Source organism: Mastigoproctus giganteus, chromosome 9, assembly GCF_048544385.1.
Source record: "Mastigoproctus giganteus isolate SK-2022 chromosome 9, ASM4854438v1, whole genome shotgun sequence".
In the NCBI taxonomy this organism is placed as follows: domain Eukaryota; kingdom Metazoa; phylum Arthropoda; class Arachnida; order Uropygi; family Thelyphonidae; genus Mastigoproctus; species Mastigoproctus giganteus.
The window spans coordinates 84814363-84837528 of record NC_143583.1 but is presented as its reverse complement, the minus strand read 5'-3'; the positions used below and the strand labels follow the sequence as shown (position 1 = coordinate 84837528).

Here is a 23166-nt window from a genome sequence, read left to right as displayed (position 1 = left end):
TGGGCTACAGAGCTTGGCAACCAGACACCTCAGAGGTGACCTGATTGAGGTTTATGTCTCTGAAAGAGATCATAAAATGAATGAAGGTGGAATTGTCACTGTTCTAAACAATTCCAGAACTAGGGATCATAAATTCAAAATTACAGGGCTTGAGGTTTAGATTATATTTAAGAATTTTTCTTTTAGCCAGCGAGTCGTTGATTTCTGGAACAAGCTGCCCTCACAGGTAGTTAAGGTTGATAGTTTAAATAAATTCAAAGGAAGCATATAATTTTTTTTCCAGTGCAGCAAAAGCCTGTGGCTTCCTTGCACTATATGGCAAATACAATTACTGTTACTATTACTATAATATATAACGCTTCAAATAATAATGCACTAAGTTTCATGCAGTTTCAATAACATATTTTTTTAATTGCAGATTCTAAAGTGTAAAGTGTGTTTAGGGTCAAGCGGCACCAGGGGTTTCCCCCATCTCCGCGTAGTTTACATTGTGGGTGAACCAGTCGACTGGAAAAGCCAGAGATTTAAAAGTGTATGGACTTTGTATATATTTGATGCCTTGTACCGTTGTTCATCTGGTCATTTAGCCGCCAGACCCCTACTGAGGCCCGACGTTGTCCCACTTTAGCCCCGTGGAGGCAGACCAGGTACCCACTAGTATATAGTTCACTCTGGCAGGTCCTGCCACCTAATTTCCTAAGATTTCAGTGGCTAGGACCTTAAAAAAAAAAAAAAAAAAAAAAAATAGCGTACGCGTCGCGGGGAGCGCTAGAAGTCCAAAATGTTGGGCAAAATTAATTTAGATTGGTGATTTTAGATTGTGTGGGGCGTGTTCACGTTGCTATCAGATAGAGCGGGGTGAAGGCTGAAGACTGGGGGGCAAATAGACAGAAATATGGAGCTGAAAGGGAAGGCAACTCCAGTTTACAGTGGGGCATGCCCATGCCCCACCAGAGGGAAGAAATAGGGTGGCAGGGTGGGGAGGGGACAGTTTACTGTCCCCTCCCCCCACCTGCCAGGAAGAGGTGAGACAGTGAGCCAGACAAGAGAGCTGGCTCAGGTTGCCAATGTGGCCTGTGTGCATGGGTGGGAGCAAACCAGACCGCAGGGTCAGGTCCGCACCATCCAGAAAAACTTGAGGCCCAGCAGAGGCGATCCAATGTTGGTTTGACTGAACAGGTTGTGCAAAATGTCACAGTTGGGAGTCATTCATGGGACTGTTGTCCCGTCCGGTAGTCAATGTTCTGGGAAGTGGAGTTTTCTCACTTCTCATAAGAGTTCCAGTTTTGTCTTGCATGAAGGATCAAGCAGTCAAACCTGACATCTGGTTGGGGGTCTCTGAGAAGCTTTGTTTGACACATCTATTTGAAGTTTGCAGGCAGAGGAATGGTCAAGCGTCTAGCATACAGGTTCTGGGCAAACTTGGTGAACGCTATATATGAGGCTTCAGCTTCCAGTAAGTAGTGTTCCCGGTTTTTGGGATTAAGGCGCACTTGGATGATTAATTCAACACGAAGATCTTCATAAAATTCGCAGTCATACATTTGGTGTCCCCAGGTCTCCACAGAGCCACATGCACACATTGGGTTGTTTTCGAGTCTGCAGATTCTAAAGTCAACAAAGTTGTGTGAATGAGGAAAGATGGACAAAATCAGTTACTGAGCCGTCATCTAATATTTGAGTAAAAAGGGAATACCGCCAAAGGAAATTCAAGAGGATATGTTTACAACACTGGGGCAGGATGCTTCTTTGTATCCTATGGTTAAGAAATGGGCAGCAGAATTTAAATGCGGGAGGGAGCATAGAAGACAACCCATGGTGTGGAGGCTCTGCATTCCATCATTCTAGAAGTTATTGACAGTGTGCATAACCTGGTGTGCTGACATGGTGATGAATGATCGACGAGTGACAGTTCGGAACATTGCCAGCGTCTTGGGTCATCTCATCTGAATGTGTATACCATATAATAACAGAGGTTCTCGCTATGAAAAAACGGAGTCAGCAGCACGATGGGTCTCAAAGTTACTGTATCTGTTGCTGTGATCCATTGACAGAAGATCAAAAACACACAAAAGTTGTAAAGTCAAGTGAACATTTGCGTCGTTTTCAAGCAGATCCAACAAATTTCTGGCAAGATTTGGGACCATGGATGAGACATGGGTCCATCACTTTCAGCCAGAGACAGCAGGAACAGGCCAAGCAGCGGAAACACAGCTCTTCTCCCCCTCCAAAGAAAGCTAAGTCGATTCCTTGTGCTGGCAAGGTGATATTATCGGGGTTTTTTTGGGATGCTGATGGAGTAGTGCTATTGGATTAGCTTCAGAAAGGTCAGACAGGCACAGAGATATAATACACAGACCTTGTGAGATATTTGCGTGTAAATATCAAAAACAAACACCGAGGAAAACTCAGCAAATTCCATCGGGACAACGTGCTTGCTCACAAGTTTGTCATAGCCATGGCTGCACTGCAGGAATGTGGCTTTGAAATCTTGGACCATCCCCCATTATTCACCAAATTTAGCACCATCGACCTCTACCTATTTCCTAAATGAAAAAAAAAAAAAAAAAAAACCTGTTTGGCATCATTTCCCCACAAACAGTGACGTCATTACTGCAATGGATACACATTCCTGGGGCCCAAAAGAAAACTTTCTTCTCAGATGGAATCAACGCCTTGCAGCATCGGTGGCAAAAGTGTATTCATTCCAAAGGGGACTATATTGAAAGATACATGTTACCAGACTCTAATAAACCCTTCATGCTCAGGCCACTAACTTTTCAAACGTCCTTCATATAAATCCGTAGCTAAATTCAAAAATAAGCTAACGAAACAATTGAAACTTTCATTAAAGAGAATTTATTATGCTAATTAATCAATAAACATCAGAATATCGAAAAACTTATCCATTTTCAAGATGTCATAATTTAGTAGCCGCATAATATACCCTCTACCACCTCATCTTCTTCAAAGTATAGCTTCGACCACCTCATCTTCTTCTTCAAAACATTTATTCGAAACAATCCTTAAACATGGATTACATTTCCTTGCATTCTTCGTCTCCTAGATGAAGACTGGTGAAAATTTTACTATTCGCATACACTTATGAAATTGATATTTTGGCCATTCTCCTGTTTATTTTATACGTACTACTTTCTGAATATCCATCATATGAATTATATAGCTTTTTCATTGTAGTAATATATGTACGCTAAATAGTAAACATCTAATATTTAAAGTGATTAAACTTATTAATTTCGAATATAATTGCAATTACAGCGTTTCATTGAAATTTACTGTGTTTTAATTCGAAGTTTAAATTTCAAAATTTGCTAATAAATTCATTAAAGATTGCTTTCATAGATTCGCTGCCGTTGTTGTCAAAATAAAATTACTCTTTCTATTTATAAAACTATCTTTCAGATGCTCTCTTCTTGGGTGATTGCTTGGTGTAGTTGTTATATTGCTCTGTCGCTGATTACCATAGGACTGCATCTGGAAAACAGGTAATACTATTTCTTATCATTAAGCCTTCAAATCACACTGTAAATTGCTCAGTAGCATTCACACTGTTGTCTTGTGGAACTGCATTGAAGTTTTTTGTTCGCTTTCTCTATACTTAAAACCATTGTTTTCTTTGATACATGAAATTGCAAACATTTATAAATTACCTGCGGAAAAACCAAGTTCAGTTACAATTCTGAATTGTTGTTGTTGTAGGAGCATCAGTGACTAAGGCCGTGTTGCTCGTTATATAATGTCTGTAAATTTCTGTTTGCTGGACAATAAAACCCGATTTTCCGGGAGAGAAAACCATGCTAACCTCGCCCGAGACCAACTAACTCAGCCACATTGTGAAAAAGACCCATAAAAATTTCTCACGTCATCGATAGGACTCGAACTTGGGTTTTTTCCACCCTGTGTGGAGAGGAGGACGGCGATTCTACCAACTGTGCTATCCACGAGGACAACCCTGTATTGATACTGATAATAATAATAATTGTTAAAATTCAAAATTAATGTGATTTTGATGGTTCACGACTTGTCGGGCAAGCCAACAAGTGATGAATCTGAAGTGAGCCTTTCATCACCACCAACAACTGAAATTAAAATTATAGGTTTTTAATGTGTGATAATTTTACAGGACTTTTTTGATATTCTGTAATATAAACAAGACCAGTAAAGTGAACTGCGTGTAATGAATAAGAATGTTTCTTAATCATGTTTTCAAACGGGTCTCAGCTTTATTTTTATTTTTATTTTTTTTTAATGCCAAAATGTTCATAAAATATAATGGAATATTTGCCAAAATGATAGCATAAAATCTGGCTCAAATGTGTTCAGGTAACAAAATTTATCAAAATGTTTTTTTCCAATAATGATTTCAATCACGACATATCGCAATGGCGCTAGCATTACAGCTCTGCCAATGAAATAAAATTAAATTAATACAATAACTTTACGGTTTTCTTATAGTTTTTTTATGCGACAATTTTACAGGAATTTTTGATATTCTATAATACAAGCGATACCAGTAAAGTGAACTGCGTATAATGAATAGAAGTGTTTCTATTTCGTGTTTTCAAACTGGTCTGGCTATTTCTATAAATACCAAAATTTTCGAAATAAATATAACGGAATTTTTTGCCAAGATGACAGTAAAAATCAGCTTCAAATGTGTTCAGTTAACATGATTCATCAAAATCGTTTTTCACAATCATGATTCTACACACAACATACTGCAATGGCGCTAGCATACAGTCTGTCAATGACGAGTGACTTCAAAAAAATAATAATAAATATATAATAAAATAAAATAATAAATAAATAAATTAGAGGGCAAGCGAAGATTAACATATACATCAATTACAGGGTTTTATTTTGAAATTTACTACGTTTTAAGTTAAGGTTTAAATCATTGACCTACACTAATTTGTAAATGGATAGTGAATTACTTTTCAGTAATTTTGCTTTCCTTAATATTTTAAAAATGCTAACCTAATGCATTTCTTCCTATTAGTGCATATGCAGTCTTAATGGAAGTGATTCGTTGTCCCTTGTACTTCGTTGTGGATCTGTGCACCTATGAAGAACTCTCCAAGCTTGGCCAAATGCGCATTGTTACCATGGCTGTCTATAGAGGAATATTTTTTGCAACATCGGTATACTGGACGATTATTGCTTTTCTGCCAATAACATTTAGAGTTCATAAGAAATCAAGAAAACTGTACTCGTAATGCAAACTTAAAAGTGTTCTTTTCGTTGATAATACGCAGATAATTAAAATCATACACTATCTTTATGTTTACAAATGTTCCCCCTTCAACACCATAAATTGTGATTCTCTTCAGCCCTAGAACCTGTGATGTTCCTTTTAAACATAAGATATGTACTGTATTTTCAAATTATCGAACTACTCTTCGACAGTCATCGTACCTTTAATTCCCGGATTAAATCTACTTAAATCCACGAAGCCCTATCATGTACATCTGCTTTCCCACTTAGAAAAATCTTCATTACAAGGAGGAAAGGAAGAGGTAAATGATAACTTTCCCATTAAACCAAAATTATGGATGACAGTATCAACTGTGGGATATATAAATGGTATTCTTGTCATCATAAGTCATGGTTCTGAAAAAAAACAAAAAAAAAAAAAACTATCACTAACCAGCACATTAATTATCACCAGTGAAGATTTCTTTTAAGATAGAAACCTTTCAAAGATGTAGAACTCTCTCAGTACAATAGTATATTGTACAAAACTGAAAATAAATACAGGGATGGCACTTTATTTTGTATCTGGCCAGTGAAGATCGATCGGAGATAACTGTCTGTTGCCTCTAATCGATATTTATTACAACTAATGTCCTCCAAACGTTGTAAAAAGCATTCAGAGGATCAGCTTTTAATCGAAAAAACGGTTACTTGTACCCCTCTCCATATTATGATACTACGTATACCCGACTACAGTAGAAAAAAGAGAAAAACTGTTTTTGCCAAGTGCCTCAGAGTGAAAGACTCGACATTTTTTGGAAACTTAAATCGTAGTAGATGTAAATGTGTGCTCTTCCCACTCCTTCAGGTTTAAAATTTGATCGAAAATTGAAGCACTGTTTTAACAATTTCTATGACTTTTAATTTCAATCAAGTAAGGCGAAAATTTGATTCGCTTTCGTCCTTTTTTGTGTTCACATACAAGAACAATTTCTTGTCTCTATTTCAGCTCTCTTTGCTATTGATTTTTCGTAGTCAGCTTTTCACTTGTCTTATTCCGATAGTAGTTTTGCTACATACACTGAGGGCAGAAATCATAGGATACCCTAGTAACGGGTAGGCCCACCTTTCGTCCGGATAAGGGCAGTCACACGGCGAAGCATTGAGTCCACTAGTTTACGAAAGCGTTCCACAGGTATTTCCATCCATGCTTGCTGCACCGCTGTCCATAATTACGTCGCAGTTCTGGGTGGAGGATCCAAAGGTCGAATGGACCTTTCCAGAGCATCACAAAGATGCTCCACACGGTTCATGTCCTATGAATGGGGCATGGTGGTAAAATCTGCAGAATGCTCTTCGAACCATGTTCTAGTCACCACGGCTCTGCGAGGAGAGGAGGAGCATTGTCCTGCTGGAAGAGTCCATTTCCCTGTGGGTACACGATGGCCATGAAGGGATGCAGATGGTCTCTAAGGATGACACTCAACGTGGATTATTCGGCGATGCGTTTAGACGTACCAGTGGTCCAAACTTATGCCAAGTGAACGCGCCACAGACCATTACCGACCGTCCACCTGCCTGAACAGGTGGACAACTATGCACCCTTATTGACATGGCGGGTGCATAGCTTCGTGCGGTTTCCGCCAGATACGCAACCTGCCGTCAGCTCGAAATAACGAAACGAGACTCATCGGACCAGGAGACCTGTCTCCACTCATCCAATATCCAGTGCCGATGTTCTTTCACCCAGCTGAGGCGTAGAGTCCTGTGTCGTGGTGTTAGCAATGGGACTCTGGTGGGTCGGCGGCTCCCATAACCCATTGCTGCTAATGATCGCCTGACGGTCTTGGTGGAGACATTTCTGGTACCTCCCTCGTTGAAGCTGGCAGTGATTTGTGGCACTGTCACTCTTCGGTTGGCTGAAACAATACGAGACAGACGTCGATGGCCACATTCATCCATCACCTTTATCCGCCCACAGCGCTGTCCACAATGAGATGTTATTCCGAAAATGGCGTATTCCCGATGCACTTTTGATAACGTGAAACGGGGACAGTGCAATTTCTGTACCAACTCCGCGATAGAATGATCCATGCGTCGGGCACCCACTGTCGTCCCTCTTTCAAAGTGGGTTAACTCATGACGTTTTTCCATAGTGACATCGAATTACCGTCTACGTGAATGCAGTGATGCAGTGTACCTATATACCTGCCAAGCGGTGGGTTCGCCACTAGCGAGAGGGGTGACAGCGTCGCGTTGCCCAGGAATCAGATATCTTTCTCTCTCTCACGGTATTTTTTGGCTTCCTTGCACCGTATGGCTAATAATAATAATAATAAATCCATTGAATACTTTTCATAATGAACTCGTATCTAGCAGCTTACAGCTGTCACTCCAGTTAGTAGAATCCAAGAAATACCTCAGTCTATTATGACCACCTCACTTGAAATTGACGCTCTCTCCTTTCCCTTGAGCACAGAATTCTTTTTGGGACCCTACCCATTTTATGAAATTGTGGTTACTACTCGCTATTGATTCCTGTATTGTAAAATTTTGGATGCAGTTTGGTTCCCTGGAGAGACCCCAGTCGAAGATATTGTAGTCCCTTGTACTTTCTCTGACACGTTGGAATAAATAGAAATCATCCAAATGGATCAAAAATCGCTTCCCCATAGTGTATTGTCCGTCCATTCCTATCTATAAGAGGTCGGTTAAAGTCTCTCATAATAAGAAAATGACACTTGACTGACTGTTCAAGTTGTCCACAGAGATTTCTATCCTACTACAGAATCGTTTGGTCTGTAACATATCCCGATTATCATCTATCCTTTACAGTAAATCATCTTGCACCACACAGACTCAACGTCCATACGAACTTGATCTGACTCTATGTGCAATCTGATCGTTTACAGAGAGTTTTTGATGCGAAGCATGACTCCCACTCCTTCGGCCCTCCTGACAAAGCTGTACCCACTACAGCGAAATTCTTCATCCCTTTTCACTGGTGATTTCATGTCTCCGTTGGTCCTGTTATATCCAAATTGGCTGACCTAATCAAAATTTCAAATTCGTTGATTTGTTTACAATACTCCTGACATTGATATACAGACAAATTAAATTTGTATCTTTTGTATTTTGACAACCTTGATGTATTTATACCTTATAGTTGTTTACAAATGTCTTTTCCGTCGTATAGGACTGATGGTTTTTGTACCTATGGCTCACATCTGGCGAGTATGGGCTTGACACACCCAGGGTCCTGAGCTGGACATCATCATTCTTCTTTTTCTTGCTGATTCCCTTCTCTCTCTCTCTCTCTCTCTCTCTCTCTCTCTCTCTCTCTCTCTCTCTCTCTCTCTCTCTCTCTCTCTCTCTCTCTCTCTCTCATAAGGCAATTACAGATGGCACATAAGTACTTAGAAGTAGGATGCAAATATGATTTTGGTTAATGTCACTACATGGTTTTCAATGGCTCCCTAATCCACTGAATTATCAATTGCCCTGAAACTTTAAGGCATCTTCAATGACATCAGCAAAGCCCTTCTCTCCCTGTGTTCAAATTAATTCTATCTTTACAAAACAAATACTTCAAATCCTTCTATTAACTAAAGCATGCCACGCTGAGAAAAATAACTCCCATAAGCTTTGCAATTCCTCAAGTCTAAGGATAATTCACAAGGCTTTCATCATATATTCTGTCCATGTCAGCGCAGAATTGTAGACATTAGAACATTTTTTCTTTCTCGGACATTTTTCCAGCCTGGCCTTATAGTCCGGGAGTTCAGGAGACTTGGTCAGGTTTTTTATTATAAGTTTGACATTTTGATATATTCCTGTGCACAGACAGAGGTTAAACAGTTGTAATAACAGATCCGGAGTAAACTGTGCAACCTTCTTGATGATCTCTGGCTCGAGAAGGTCGGGTCCCAGGCACTTCTTTCCCCGTATTTGGGCGACAGCCACTTGTAGTTCCTCTACTGTAAAATGTGTCTCGGTCCGTTGGTTTTGGTAGTCTTGATTTTCTTTACAGATGTGCAGTTACTGAGCAGTGCTTTGGTTCACATGTGGGTGAAAAGCAGTGTTCAGGATGTTAGATATGGATTCCTCCCAGGATGTCAGTGTTCCCTGCGAGGTTGGTTCTCGTTGTTGTTGTTACTTCTCTCCTGGGGAGCTTGTTTCTGGTGACTTTGTACACCATCCCCCAGGGGTTAGCGTTCCCAGCGACTGACACCAAACATTCCCAGGATTCCTGTTTACTATTCCTTAATTTGTCTGTATAAGTGTTCCTGACTTCCCTATATCTTCGTCTGAGTTCTTCAACCTCAGCCGCCGGCCACAGATAGTGGACACAGCAGCAGTCATTGGATCAATGGCGAGCGCCCACGCCTTATCGACGGTCGAAGTGAACACAGTTTGTTCTGTGTTGTGCGAGCCGATAGACGGAAAACGGTGGAACGGTAGATGGAGGGTATGGCGACAAATTGAGGGAATCACTGACGACCTGGTCCAACATAACGAGACGCGTGGCGACAGTGTTTTGTCATAGAGGATGTTTTTCTGGGAATCTCTTGGGTCCCTCATATCTCTAGACCGCACTCTGAATGCTAAAAACTACCTATCCATTGTGGGTGGCTGTCTGTGCAGTAGCAGAAAATGGTTATAATCACCGTCCTCCCCACACTGGGTTCGCATCTTATCAATGACGCGAGGAATTTATGAACTTTTTTCACAGAGTGGCTGAGTTAGTCGGTCTCAGGAGAGCATAGCAAGGCGCTCTGAAAACATCCATCAAAAGAGGCAAACCGACCAGTGAACACACGCAATTTTTAGACATACGGGAAGATGAAATAACTGTCGGGTGGCCCTAATATGACAGTTTTTTCATCCATTGTGGCTGATTAGATACACCATTATGGTTACTGTCTTCAAGAATGGCACAGGACTATTCCAGCAGAATAATGCGCCCTGCCATGTTGCCGGTATTGTTCAAGAGTGGTTTGCTGAACACAAAAGTGACTTCTAAGGCCAGCGAATTCGCCGGATATCAATGACATAGGACATCTTTGTGATTACATGGATCGCCTGATCTGGCTTTTGGATCCTCCACCATGGACTATTGCAGATCTGTGGGACACAATCTCCTGGAGACTTAGTACAACATACCTCCGGCAACGTTTCAAATGCCTTATAGCAATGGTTTTCAACCGGTGTGTCGCGACACAGTAGTTTGTTGTTGTTGTTGTTGTTGTTGTAGTGTTTAAGGAGCATCAGCGACTAATAAGGCCATATCGATCCTTATATGCTGTCTGTAAATTGTGTGTTCTGTGGTCGATTTTCTATTTGCTAGACGAAAAACCCGAGTTTCCCGGAAAAAAAAAACACATGCCACCCTAGTCTGAAATCGACTAACTCAGCAATGTTGCGAAAAGGACCATGAAAATTCCTCACGTCATCGACGGGACTCGAACTCAGGTCTTTTCCACCCGGTGTGGAGAGGATAACGATTCTACCAACTGTGCTACCCACGAGAATACACAGTAGTACGTCGCGGAAGAAGTCCAAGTGTGTCGAGTGAGTGATCTTTGTCTTTCACTATTTGCCAAGCTTAAGGATGTGTCATTCTAAACTCAACATGCCCAAAGAGACCCAAAATGAGCACATAGAACGCTGCGTTCCTGTCACGGTACCATATTTAAGTGTTCTTCGTCGAGTGGAAGCGAAATGGCTAGCAACTGTAGAATCTCAATAGAATGGCATTCTCTTGCAGACGGGGAACAACTGAAACATTCTCTTCTATTGCTGTGACATTTAACTTTGGGTGTTCACGCGACGTGCTCTTGTAATGAAACCACCACTGACTATTATATATTTAATGTAGAAACTCCTATGGAATAATTATTTTGTACTTAATTTTGCTTGATATGACTATTTTCAACAAATTGTAATTCTTATTCATTTTCTCGAATGAACAATAAAAATCTAATTTCATTTCAGAGAATAACAATAAAAATAACCATGCATGTATAACTATAAAAAGAGAAGCAAATAAAGGCTTAGTTGTTGTTGTTGTTGGGTTTTTTTTTAGGCGCATCGGCCATGTTGCTCCATGTATGTTGTCTGTAAATTGCGTGTGTTCTGAGGTCGTTTTCTGTTTTATTGACCGAAAACCCGAATTTCCATAATTAAAAACGATGCTACCCTCGTCTGAGACCGAACTCAGGTATTTTGTGAAAAAGACCCATAAAAATTCGAATTCAGGTCTTTTCCACCCGGTTTGGGGAGGACGGGGAAAAACTACCAAATGTGCTACCCACGATGGCGCAAATAAAGAAGAAGAAAACAGTGCAGCAGAATCAGTGATAAGTAAAGGAGCTTCAGGTGCTGTTCCTACAGAGGTAGCCTTTAACAATAGCGCCAAAACTATTTTTAGAATAGGTTCCTGAGAAAGCAAAACTTACTTGCCGTTAAGTAATAAAAATTATTTAACAATACGCTTTTCTTGGGTTGGCGAGGACGACTGGCCGGTACCAATTTGTACAGGGTGTGATCGAATTCAATGGGTGTGATTAAATTTCCTCAAATGCGTCATTGGCGCCAAATAAACAACTTATCTAGAGCGCCATTTTTCGACAAAGTATTTCAAATAAAACTCGATTACTTTAAAAGACTTTCAGCTTTTAAAAAAATTTGATTCAGTAAAATTTTCCGGATAAAGCCCAAGAACACAATTATCGTGTTTCTGATATAATATCAAGGAAGAGGAAATCTTATCTTATTGCCGAAAAGCTTATTTTGCCAGTAAGTAAAGTGTGTAAAGTGTAAAGTGTGTTTAGGGTCAAACGGCACCAGGGGTTTCCCCCATCTCCGCGTAGTTTACATTGTGGTGTGATACAGTTCACTGTAAAGGCCAGAGATTTAAAAGTATATGGATCTTGAGGTGTGTGATGTTGTGTACCGTTGTTCTTCTGGCCATTTAGCCGCCAGACCCCAGCTGAGGCCCGACGTTGCCCACACTTCGCCCCGTGGAGGCAGACCAGGTACACTAGTATTACAGTTATTTACTCTGGCAGGCCCTGCCACCTAGTTTCCTGAGATTTCAGTGGCAAGGACCTTAAAAAAAAAAAAAAAAATGTTTGCATGGGTTGATCGCTAGATTGAAAGACCGAAATGTGAGCGAAATTAATTTGGAGCTATTAAATTTTGACCTGTGGGATATACGCTGGCGAGCAGGTAGAGGGGGAGAGGAGACTGAAGACTGGGGGGAGAAAGACAGAAGAAATGGGGGTCAATAGAGGAGGCGACCCCATTATAAGTCAGTGGGGCATGCCCATGCCCACCAGGAGGAAATCTGGGTTGGCGAGTAGGGGAGGAGGCAGGAGGAGTAACCTCCTGTCGCCTCCCCTACCGCCGAGGGAGGGGGAAAGAAAGATGGGTCCAGCAAGAGCGCCGGCACCGATTGCCACTATGGCTGGCATATGCAGAAAGCTCTGCGGTCTCATTGGGCTGGTTGGAATTTAGCTGAATAGAAAGTCACTCATGAGGCTGTGTCCCGTCCGGAGGAGGTCCACATATCCGGTGTGCACTTTTCGTGGGTTATGTCCGGTTCGTGTGATCATCTTATCATGTTTTTTTTTTTTTTTTTTTTCTTTTTCCCTCCTTTTCCCTTCTTCCTCCTTCTTTCTTCCTTTTCCTTTCTTTCCTGAGCCAGTTAGTTGTTGGTTTGTACTGTTTGCTCTCATAGGTTATTCATTTCATGGTTGTTGCTGTTGTGGTGGTGGATACGGGAGAGTCCGCCTTCTTGTGAAGAGGTCTTGCGCATATTGAGTGAAGGCACTATAAGTATCTTTTTCAGTTAGTATCAGATATTCCTGGTCTCTTAGCATTATTTGGGTGGTGGTTATAAATCGGCAGCGGAGATCCTCGTACAGTGGGCAGTCGTACATCAAGTGCCCCCATGTCTCGCGGAGACCGCAGTGGCAAAGGGGGGTGTCACTCAATCCGAATCCATGGAGTTTTCCTCTTATGGCGCCATGGCCGGTCATCAGGTAGGTGGTGAGAAGTCCAGGACAAAGCCAAGGTGGATAGTTTGGGTTACACCAGTTGTAAATCAGGAATAAATTTTTTAGTTATTTCACCTTTGGTTGATGTCTGCCAGCGGGTTTGCCAGCTCTGGTTGAGATGTGCGAGGAGACGTTTGCGTTCCAATTTGTGGTCAGTTTCAGGGTCCAAAGTGAAGTTCAGATGGTTAGCCTCACGTCCCTTGGAGAGTTGATATATTAGGCCGCGGAAGACTATTTCAAGGTCTAGGGAAGAGTCCCTGTCAGGGCCTGGAGGGCGTGTGTACTTACAGTATTGCAGGCTCTTGTTATTATAAGTAATATATACCGTTGCGTGGTGTCCAGTTTTCTTCTGTTGACAGTATGTAGACATGTAGACATGTATAGTATCTTATGTAGGACGGCACCTGAACGAAAGTTCATTCATTTGGCATACTGTCTGTTGACAGTATGCCAAATAATTGTAAAGGCCACGTTAGCATTAGCATTAGCATTAGTTGAGGCATATGATGCAAGAAAGCAATTATACAGCATCCGCCAAAACAAAACCAACCGATTTCACCCATCCGGTCACTCAAAATGTTTGGTTAGTTCAGCCTTAAATTTTTTTAAGCTATCAACTTCCACAACAACAGATGGAAGTCTGTTCCAGCAATCAACTACTCGCTGGATAAAGGCAAACTTCCGCACGTCTATTCTATAACTGTCTTTTCTCAATTTCAATCTATGCCCCCCTTAGGTTCTTAATTTCAGGAAGCGGAAGTATACCGTCAGCATTGAGCCTGCTCAAACTATTCAAGGACTTATACACCTCAATCAGATCACCTCGCAGGTGCCTAGTCTCCAGACGCTGCAATTTGCAGAACTTAAGCCTTTCTTCGTAAGCGCACCCCCTTTGTTCCTCTCACCAACCTTGTTGCCCTGCTCTGTTCTCATCTAATAACTCTACATCCTTCCTAAAATGAGACCTCCAAACCAGTACACAGTACTCAAGGTGTGCCCTGACCATTGCCTAAAACAAAGGGATAATCACATCCTTGTCTCAGCTTGCAAAATTCCGATTTATCACTGACAAACTTCGATGACCTGCTCTGGCAGCCCATCTACACTGCTCAGAGAACTTCATATATGACTGCACAAACCCTTCCCTTTACCCTTGATGGTAGTTATATCTTTAAGTAAATCCCACATCAGTAAACTGTGATCACTGTCACTTAGTGGTTCCTTTATCTGCAAATTCTTAATGCATGAATAATCACTGCTGATAATTACATCAAAAGTATTACTCTCCCTCTGGTTGCCCCTCGAACATGTTGCTGTAGAAAACAATCCTCCAATAAATCCACAAAAGTTTTGCTAGCGTGCGAGTGATCAATCCACAAGGTCCACTCAATATTTAAAAAGTTAAAACCCCCATTACGAGACATTCTGATTTACTAGTCCACTCTATTTCTTTGCACAACTGTTCGTTTTACTCATCTGAGTCATTAGGCCTATAATACACTCCCACTCTCGTTTTCCCTTTGCCAGTGTTTATGTCACACCAAATTGACTCAACATTGCAGTGTCCACCTCTGTCAACTGGATGCACTTCCTTAGATTTTATGTGTTTCTCAACCAACAGCATAGCCCCTCCTCCCTTCCTACCCTGTCTATACATATTGTACTTTCCAGATTCCAATTTTGCACTGCTTATAAATGTGTGACACCATGTCTCTGATATCCCAACAATAACTGCTTCTGATGTCTTGATCAGCACTTCAAATTTGTCAAATGTATATACTATACTTCTAGCATTGGTGTACATGCAAGTATACATGTACCTGTTCTTACTCTTAGTTACCTAACACAGCCCATGTATTTACTTGTTCCATGATGACTCCCAGCAGCTCTTGAAATCCCCAGCAACTTGCTCTCTAGGCTGCTGCTCATTACCATAGAAGCAGTGCAAGAATCACTTTCGCCTCTGCCTGCGGCTGCTGGTAATCTTTTAGTCTGTGAATCCCCCCCCCCTCAACTATCAATTTTCCGACCATCTAACACTGCCTCGATAGCAAATATTCTTGCACTCTTACTATTTAAGTGTATCCCATCCCTGTAGAAGCAGTCCCTCCAGTTAACAAGCATAGAACAGGCTGAGAAAATTTTTACCCCTTGAGCCTTGCACAATCTCTCCAGGGCCGAATTGATCGACAAGGTTCTCATCATATACTCCCTCCTATCGTGTCTGGGCAGAATTGCAGACACTTTCAAATTTAACCCTAACTCGTGACGTTTTTTCAGCATTGACCTGTCTGTATCTTATTGCCGAAAGGTTTAGTTTTCCAGCATGCCAAATAATTGTGAAGGCCATGTTGGAAGACTAAGCAGGAAGAGTACTACTTTCTAACAGTACAACTAATAGGCGAATTCTATATATGTCCGAGGATTTCGAAAAACAGGTTATAGATAATAGCACATCTGGACCAGTTGCTGCGTTACAAGTAGTTGTGACAAAGACATTAATGAGAAAGCTCAGCTAATAGCATTCAGCAGATTTATAGTAATTTTTTTTTTTTTTTTTTTTTTTTTGTTGTGAGGAACTGTCCGAAACAACAACTAATCGTGATATCTTTAACGTCATCAATAATTATATGGAAAAATATAAAATATCATGGGTGTCGTGTATGAGTATCTGTACAGATGGAGCACCATCAGTGACAGGGTGAGTAAAAGAGTTAATCGCCCTTGTCAGGCGGCATAACCCAAGCATTATCGTCCAACGCTCCTTTTTCACAGGGAAACTCTAGTTGAGAAGTGTATTCTCAGTGAGTTACACAATAGTGCTTGATCAAGTGGTAAACGATTTTTCAAAAGCAGACTTTTGAAAAATCGTTTGTTTTCTAAATTATGTAAGGCATGGTTTTTGTTCATTTTTCATTGATAATTCACACCGATATTTATCCCCAGGGGCTCACATCTGGTGAGTATGGGCTTGGCAAACCCAGGGTCCTCAGCTGGATATCATCATACTTCTCTCTCTCTCTCTCTCTCTCTCTCTCTCTCTCTCTCTCTCTCTCTCTCTCTCTCTCTCTCTCAGGGTACTCAGAATTTTTTTTTTTTTTTTTTTTTTGTCTGGTGCAGCAAAAGCCCGGCCTCCTCGCACCGTGTGACTAATAATAATAATAATATGACAACTCTCATAAGGACAAGTACTATCACGTTTTTTTTCGTATTTCAGGAAGAGTTTCTTGCGCATTTTTCAGTGGAAGAAATGGAATTTTCTATTATCATGGCCACATTTGATGCTGAAAATTAACATTTCTGGCCGATGTATTGGGGAACATTTCAATCATTTAAATTTGAGCATGCAAGGCGAGCAAGAAAATATTTTGAGTTCAACTAATAAATTGTGTACACTTAAGGACAAAATCAATATGTGGAAAAGATGAATCATTGAAAACAATTTATATATATTCCCTTTAACTGCAAAGTTTCAATGTATCGATTATAAAAAAAAAAAAAAAAAATCGCGCGTGTACCCTGTACGTTTTCAAGTTTTGGCAAAACGATTAAAATATGTAAGACGATGTGTCGAGACAACGACGACGTTGACCCTGACGAAGCATGCGGTAATGACCCGCATAGCCTTGTAACGCGACTGCGAAAAGAAGACCCCTTTCGAAACTTTTACAATCATCCAAACAGCGAGATGAATGATCATCCATCATTTTACCATCATCCAAACAGGGACATGATCTAAAGCTCGCCACGCTCAACCGACTCAGCGCAATTGCAAAGAAACGCGAAAACTTGATGAACAACGAGGACGTCTGCAACTTAATGAGAATGACCAATGACAAGCAAAAGATTCTACTCATACATGTAAGTTGGAGTCTGTTATCTCCCAATCGTGAACCGATTCAAATATTTTCTGCAACTGGCCTAGCTGGTTGAACGTTTATGATTCACCTCTTGATGGAAATATACAACCGCTTCAGTAATACAGACGGGTACTATAATTCCCACATTACATGCGCTTCAACTGTTAAGGCTGAAGCGCATGTAATAATCTTGGATGTGCTCAGAGCTGGTTTATGACAGCTCTGAGCACATTCACGATCACTGCCTTCAAGATATCCATTTCTCTGGTTACAAAAAGGTTTCTGCCACGGGTGGCAATGGTTAGCGCAAAGCCACCTAAGTGGTATGCCCCGAATCATAAACGTTTTCCGCAACCAGTTGGTCCATGCCAGCTCTGAGCACATCCAAGATCACCTCCCATGATCTTTTGCTTTCAATGTTTTACTTAAAATTTTGAAAGATATTCATTTCTCCGGTTACTAAAAGGTTTCTGGCACGGGTGGCAAAGGTTAGCCCAAAGCTACCTAAGCTACCTAATACACGCCCAAAGCTACCTAATACACGAATCATAAAAGTTTTTCCGCAACCAGTGGTTTATGCCAGCTCTGCACACATCCAAGATCAGCTCCCATGATCCTCTGCGCGACCTCCTCTCTCGACTCCGCTACATTGTTACGAAACGGAAATGACGTCGATTTGACGTCATTTCCGTGTCGAAAAATCGTGACAAATTGATTTTACTACCGTCCGAAATTTAGTAGGTGCCGGCAAAGATGTTTACATATAAAAAATCTAACAATGTCATCAATCAAATGTAAAATATTTTAAATGACTGAGCGATCCTTTTTCTAAAATCTATCAGAAACGTTATAACTGTCTTTGAAAGAAGAGGAAGATTTCACCGAATTGAGGAATAATCGCACTTTTCAAAGTACGGTCTTTACCATCCCCTCCCCTCCGCCCCTCTCTTCGCCTGGTGAGGAATGGGCTTGCCCAGCTGATTATCCGGGGGTCGCCTTCTCTATCGTCCCCATATTTCTGTCTTTTCCCCCCAGCCTTCCGTCTCCTCCCCCCATTCTACCTAATAGGCTAGCATATACCCCACATAAATTGCAGGCGCCTCCGTAGCCAGGTAGGCAGGAGCAGCAGTGCGAAGCACACGTTTCTTGATTAGACCGGGGTTGGAGCCCGTGACCACCAAATACGGAGGATGCGGAAAGGTCAGGGAATGACCACCGCATATCCCCGGAGCAATAGGGCCTTAGTTGCTAATGCTCCTAAAAAACCAAATAACATAACAAACATAAGTTGTAAAATTTAATAACGACTAAATTTAATTGCGTTCATAATAACCTCACTTGGCTTTTTTACCGAATTGTCTTAATCCCCACCGAGCAAGATTTTTTTTTTAAGGTCCAAGCCACTGAAATCTCAGGAATTAGGTGGCAGGACCTGCCAGAATAGTAATACTTGAAACTGCTGGGTACCTGTTCTGCCTCACCGGGGCCAAGTGTGGGCAACGTTGAGTCCCAGCAGGGGTAAAGCGGCTAAATGGCCAGATGAACAACGATACCCAACACTGCACATATACAATATCCATACACTTTTAAACCTCTGGCCTTCGCAGAAAACTCTACTACACCCACAATGAAAACAACGCGGAAATGGGGAAACCCCTGGTGCCGTTTGACACGAACACACTTTACAGTTAGCATTAGTAGAGGAATATGATAGAAGAACGCAAGCTTATACAGCATCAGCCAAAAAAAAAAAAAAAACCTTCCCATTTCACTCAACCAATCCCTCCAAATGTTTAACTAGTTCTGCCTTGAATTTATTTAAGCCGTCAACTTCTACAACGACAGGTGGAAGTTTGTTCCAGCAATCAACCACACGCTGGCTAAAGGAAAATTTCCACACATCTATTCTACAATTGTTTTTCCTCAATTTAAATTTATGTCCCCTCAGGCGATTAACACGGACAATAAAAAAATCCCATCAGCATTGAGCTTGCTCAAACCATTCAGAGCCTTATACACCTCAATCAGATCACATCGCAAGTGCCTAGTCTCCAGACACTGTAATTTGCAAATCTTAAGCCTTTCTTCGTAAGAGCAACCCTTCGTTCCATTCACTAATCTGTTGCTCTTCTCTGTACTCGTTTCAGCGTAATGAGGCCTCCATACCCGTATACAGTACTCAAGGTGTTGCCTGACCATTGCCTTATACAAGGGGATAATCACCTCCTTATCCCTGATAGAAAAATTCCTGTATATCATTGACAAGACACTATGAGCTACTCTTGCAGAATTGTCTGCACTGCTCAGAAAACTTCATATCTGACTGCACAATTACTCCCAGGTCCTTTTCATTCTCTACTACCTTGAGTGTAGTACTACACAGTTGATATGTTACTCTGAGGTTACTGCTACCCATATGCAGTACTTTACATTTGTCAATGTTAAACTTCAGTTGCCACCTCTCAGCCCATGTGCTCAACGTTCTATATCCTCTTGCAGTAGCGTACTGTCATTAACAACCATGCCAACCTTCGTATCGTCTGCAAACTTAGACATTAAACCTGATATACCTTCATCAATGTCATTAATAAATACAGAAAACAACAATGGGCCCAACACTGAACCCTGGGGGACTCCACTAATAACATTAGTCCACGAAGAGCGGTGTCCATTGATTACCACTCTCCGTCTTCTCCCACTCAACCATCCCTTTATCCATAGCAGCACTTTTCCATTAATGTCATACTGCCCCAATTTGTACAGTATTCTTCCAAAAGCTTTCCTGGAATCTAAGTACTGTATATGATATCAAAATTATTTTTTACATCCAGTTCCTTTGTAACCAAATCATAATATCCATTCAAATTGGTCAGACAAAGCTTCCCCTTAACAAACCCATTCTGTGTCTGAACTATAACAGAAGTGTTGTCTAATGATCCTACAGTGCTTCTTTAACCAGTGATCCCATTAATTTCCCCGGAACAGAAGTTAAACTAACAGGTCTGTAATTACTTGTTTCCCTCTTTGATCCTCCTTTGTGAATCGGGGTCACATTTGCACATCTCCAACCTAAGGAAGCTCTCATAATTATGGCTAAGGGTTTGGTTACTTCCTTTGCCGCCTCCTTTAATATAACTGGATAGATCTCATCCATCCCAGGTACCTTTTTTATGTTTATCCTCAAAGTAAGTTTATCTTCCCTTTTCAAAATAAGTTAAATAATGCGGTAGAATTAATCAATTTTTGGATAATCATATATAAAGAGTTTCCAGCTTTGTCAAAACAAGTTATGACAATAATAATGCCTTTTCTTTTTCTAAGTCTGAGAGTTGGCATTTTCGGCACTTGAAATAAAAAGAGAAAGTTTCTCTCTGGAGAGCTCAGGGTGGTTCTATCAAAATTTTTCTGCAAATTACAAAGCTACGCAGTCAATATCAGACCCCCAAATTTCACATTAATGTGTTTGTTTGTTGTTTTTTAAATATTGCTTGATAGACTGACTAAATTTCATTTAGCTTATTTTGTTAAGTAACGAATTATGTATACATAGTATTCGTTATTGTACTTACTCTGAAATGACCTAGGTCGTACTTGTACTGTGATGCTAATTTGTTGCTTATTGGTCCTACTTATGATGTGTTATTGTTACCTTGCTCAACACATAACACTGTTCAACAAAAAAAATCTTTGAATTTGTTTCCTTTCTTAAAATAATTATGTATACATTTTCTTGATAGAACATAAATCACAGTTGTTTTTAATTAAAACGTAAAAAATTAAGAACACAAGAAAACTGCACACGAACCGAAAGTACTTTCTAAAAATTTGGCCAATCACGACAGCGCCTTCTTTTCGCTTGTATTCCGGGGCACCTCATGTTACTGTCCAAAAGTAGTCAGCAAGCATAGAAGCGTTCCACATAACTACTAGGCAGAGGCGTAGCTAAGTTTTCGGCACCCTTGGCAAATTCGTGGCTACGCGCCTTTTTTCGGCAATTGGTAAGATCATAATAAATAACAAGTACAGTGAGACCTCTGTTTAACAAACTTCTTTATAGCGAATTTTTCTATTTAGAGATAAATGTTTTCTTTTTACCGAAATTTTTTAGAATTTTTTTATTTCTTCGTTTTATAGAAACGAAAATTTTCCATATAACGACTGCATTACGAGACTTAACTGGGTACACATCGTTCACACCCATGGCCTTCAAACAAGCAATAGTGCTGTTGTTACGCTCGAATTAAAAGATAAAGAGATTACCATCTGCAACTCAGTGGGACCTGTAAAACCTATCCGACTACCTGTCCCACATACCGAGAAGTCGAGCTGGTCAACTACTTTCTGTGTATCCATAGCCAGTGGGCAGACTAAGGCTCTGGTCAACCAAGGCCCTGTTAGAGATTTAGAAGAGAGTGGTTTTCCTTTATCCGGAAAAGTGGTCATCTGTTGTTTCGTGGAAATGAAATGGCACCGTTTCAAAGCTATTGTCCTATCATCGAGCACAATATGAGATACAGAGGAAATGATGCCTCCCACACTACTATCGTTGTATTTTCGGAGGTGGGGGAAACCCCTGGTGCCGTTTGACCCTAAATACACTTTACACTTACCCTGATATCTTCTTTCCATTGCTGAAATGTTTTGGTGAAATCGATCACCGTGCTCGTCACTCACTGCACCACAGTTGTCAGGGAACAAGTTCAGATGACAGTCGAGAAAGTGGATTTTCAGTGATATGTTGCAACCTAATTGATGATACTTTTATATAAGGTTGTTCACAGTCCCAATATAGTTTCCAGCTCTTCGGTTTCCCAGAAAGTCATGCACACTTTTAAAGGCTTCCCAAGCTGCATTCTCATTACCCTGGAGGACCCGCTCAATGTTTTCATCCTTTAAAAGTTCACGAATTTGCGGACCAAGAAAGATTCCTTCCTTAACCTTAGCATCACTCAACAGTGGAAATTGTCCTCTCAGTACTTGAAAGCTTCTCCATCCTGCTTCATCCCCTTAACAAAGTTCTTCATGAGCCCCAATTTGATGTATAAAGGGGGCAGAAGAATTTTGTTTCGATCAACCAGAGGATTGTGCTGGACATTTTTTCCCCGGGGCGCAGATTTTCCATTAGAGGTCAGACTTTTCTCTTGTAGTGTGAGGAACTAGCTCGAATGTCCCACTCACGCAGGAAACAGCAGTACTTCGTGTATCCCAACTGCATGCCCACTAGTACTGCAATCACCTTCAGGTCTCCACAGATCTGCCATTGGTGGTCTTTGTACTTCATTGCTTCCAGAATTAATTTCATATTCTCATATATCTCCTTCAAGACGCACTATAGCCATAGCAGCTAATGCGCCAATAAATAACCATACCAAACATACATATCTCCTTCATGTGGACATTTTTTTTTTAATTTATTGAGTAAAGCAGCCTCTAGCCAAAAAAAAAAAAAAAAATCTGGCAAATCCACCATACACATAGAAATAGTATAGCACAATATACTGTGCAATGGTCATCCCCTCAGCTACAGCACGACAACCTGGCGAGTAGGCTACAGCAGATACCGATGAAGAAACACTGTCCACAGATGAGACAAGCATCACATCCTAGAGACTGGTCATCACAACGAACTGGACAAGTAGTCTACAACAGAAAACGATGCTGTCCACATGAAGAAACCTTCATGTGGACATTCCATTCCATTTTTTTTTTCATTTATTAATACACACAGTTTACATACATTCATATTTATGCAAAACCTACATAGATTTATATACAATTATACAGTATATATATATATGATAATGTCTATAAAACTGTATGTGATCTTGTATATAAATTGTTTATATCATGAGAATGTACATAAAATCGTGTGTCTGTAAATAAATGGAAAATGGGAATGGAATGTCCACATGAAAGAAAGTGACAATCTCGGTTGAGAAAACCTCCAGCATCCTCCTAAAAGGGAACCTAAGCTCAACCAGACCACCGCAGATTAAGATCAATGCCACAACCACCAAGCACCAAACCCAGCT

The 23166-nt window shown here is 40.8% G+C and overlaps 1 protein-coding gene across 1 annotated transcript in view; it reads left to right on the top strand.

The window, feature by feature from the left end:
- LOC150080512 (alkylglycerol monooxygenase-like) overlaps positions 1-5298 on the top strand; it is a 61622-nt gene extending 56324 nt beyond the window's left edge. The window contains exons 10-11 of the mRNA XM_090381478.1: positions 3424-3506; positions 5021-5298. Coding sequence (XP_090237604.1) covers positions 3424-3506; positions 5021-5237 — 300 coding nt within the window. The 3' untranslated portion in view covers positions 5238-5298. The remainder of the gene's footprint in view (positions 1-3423; positions 3507-5020) is intronic.
- Positions 5299-23166: the final 17868 nt, after the last annotated feature.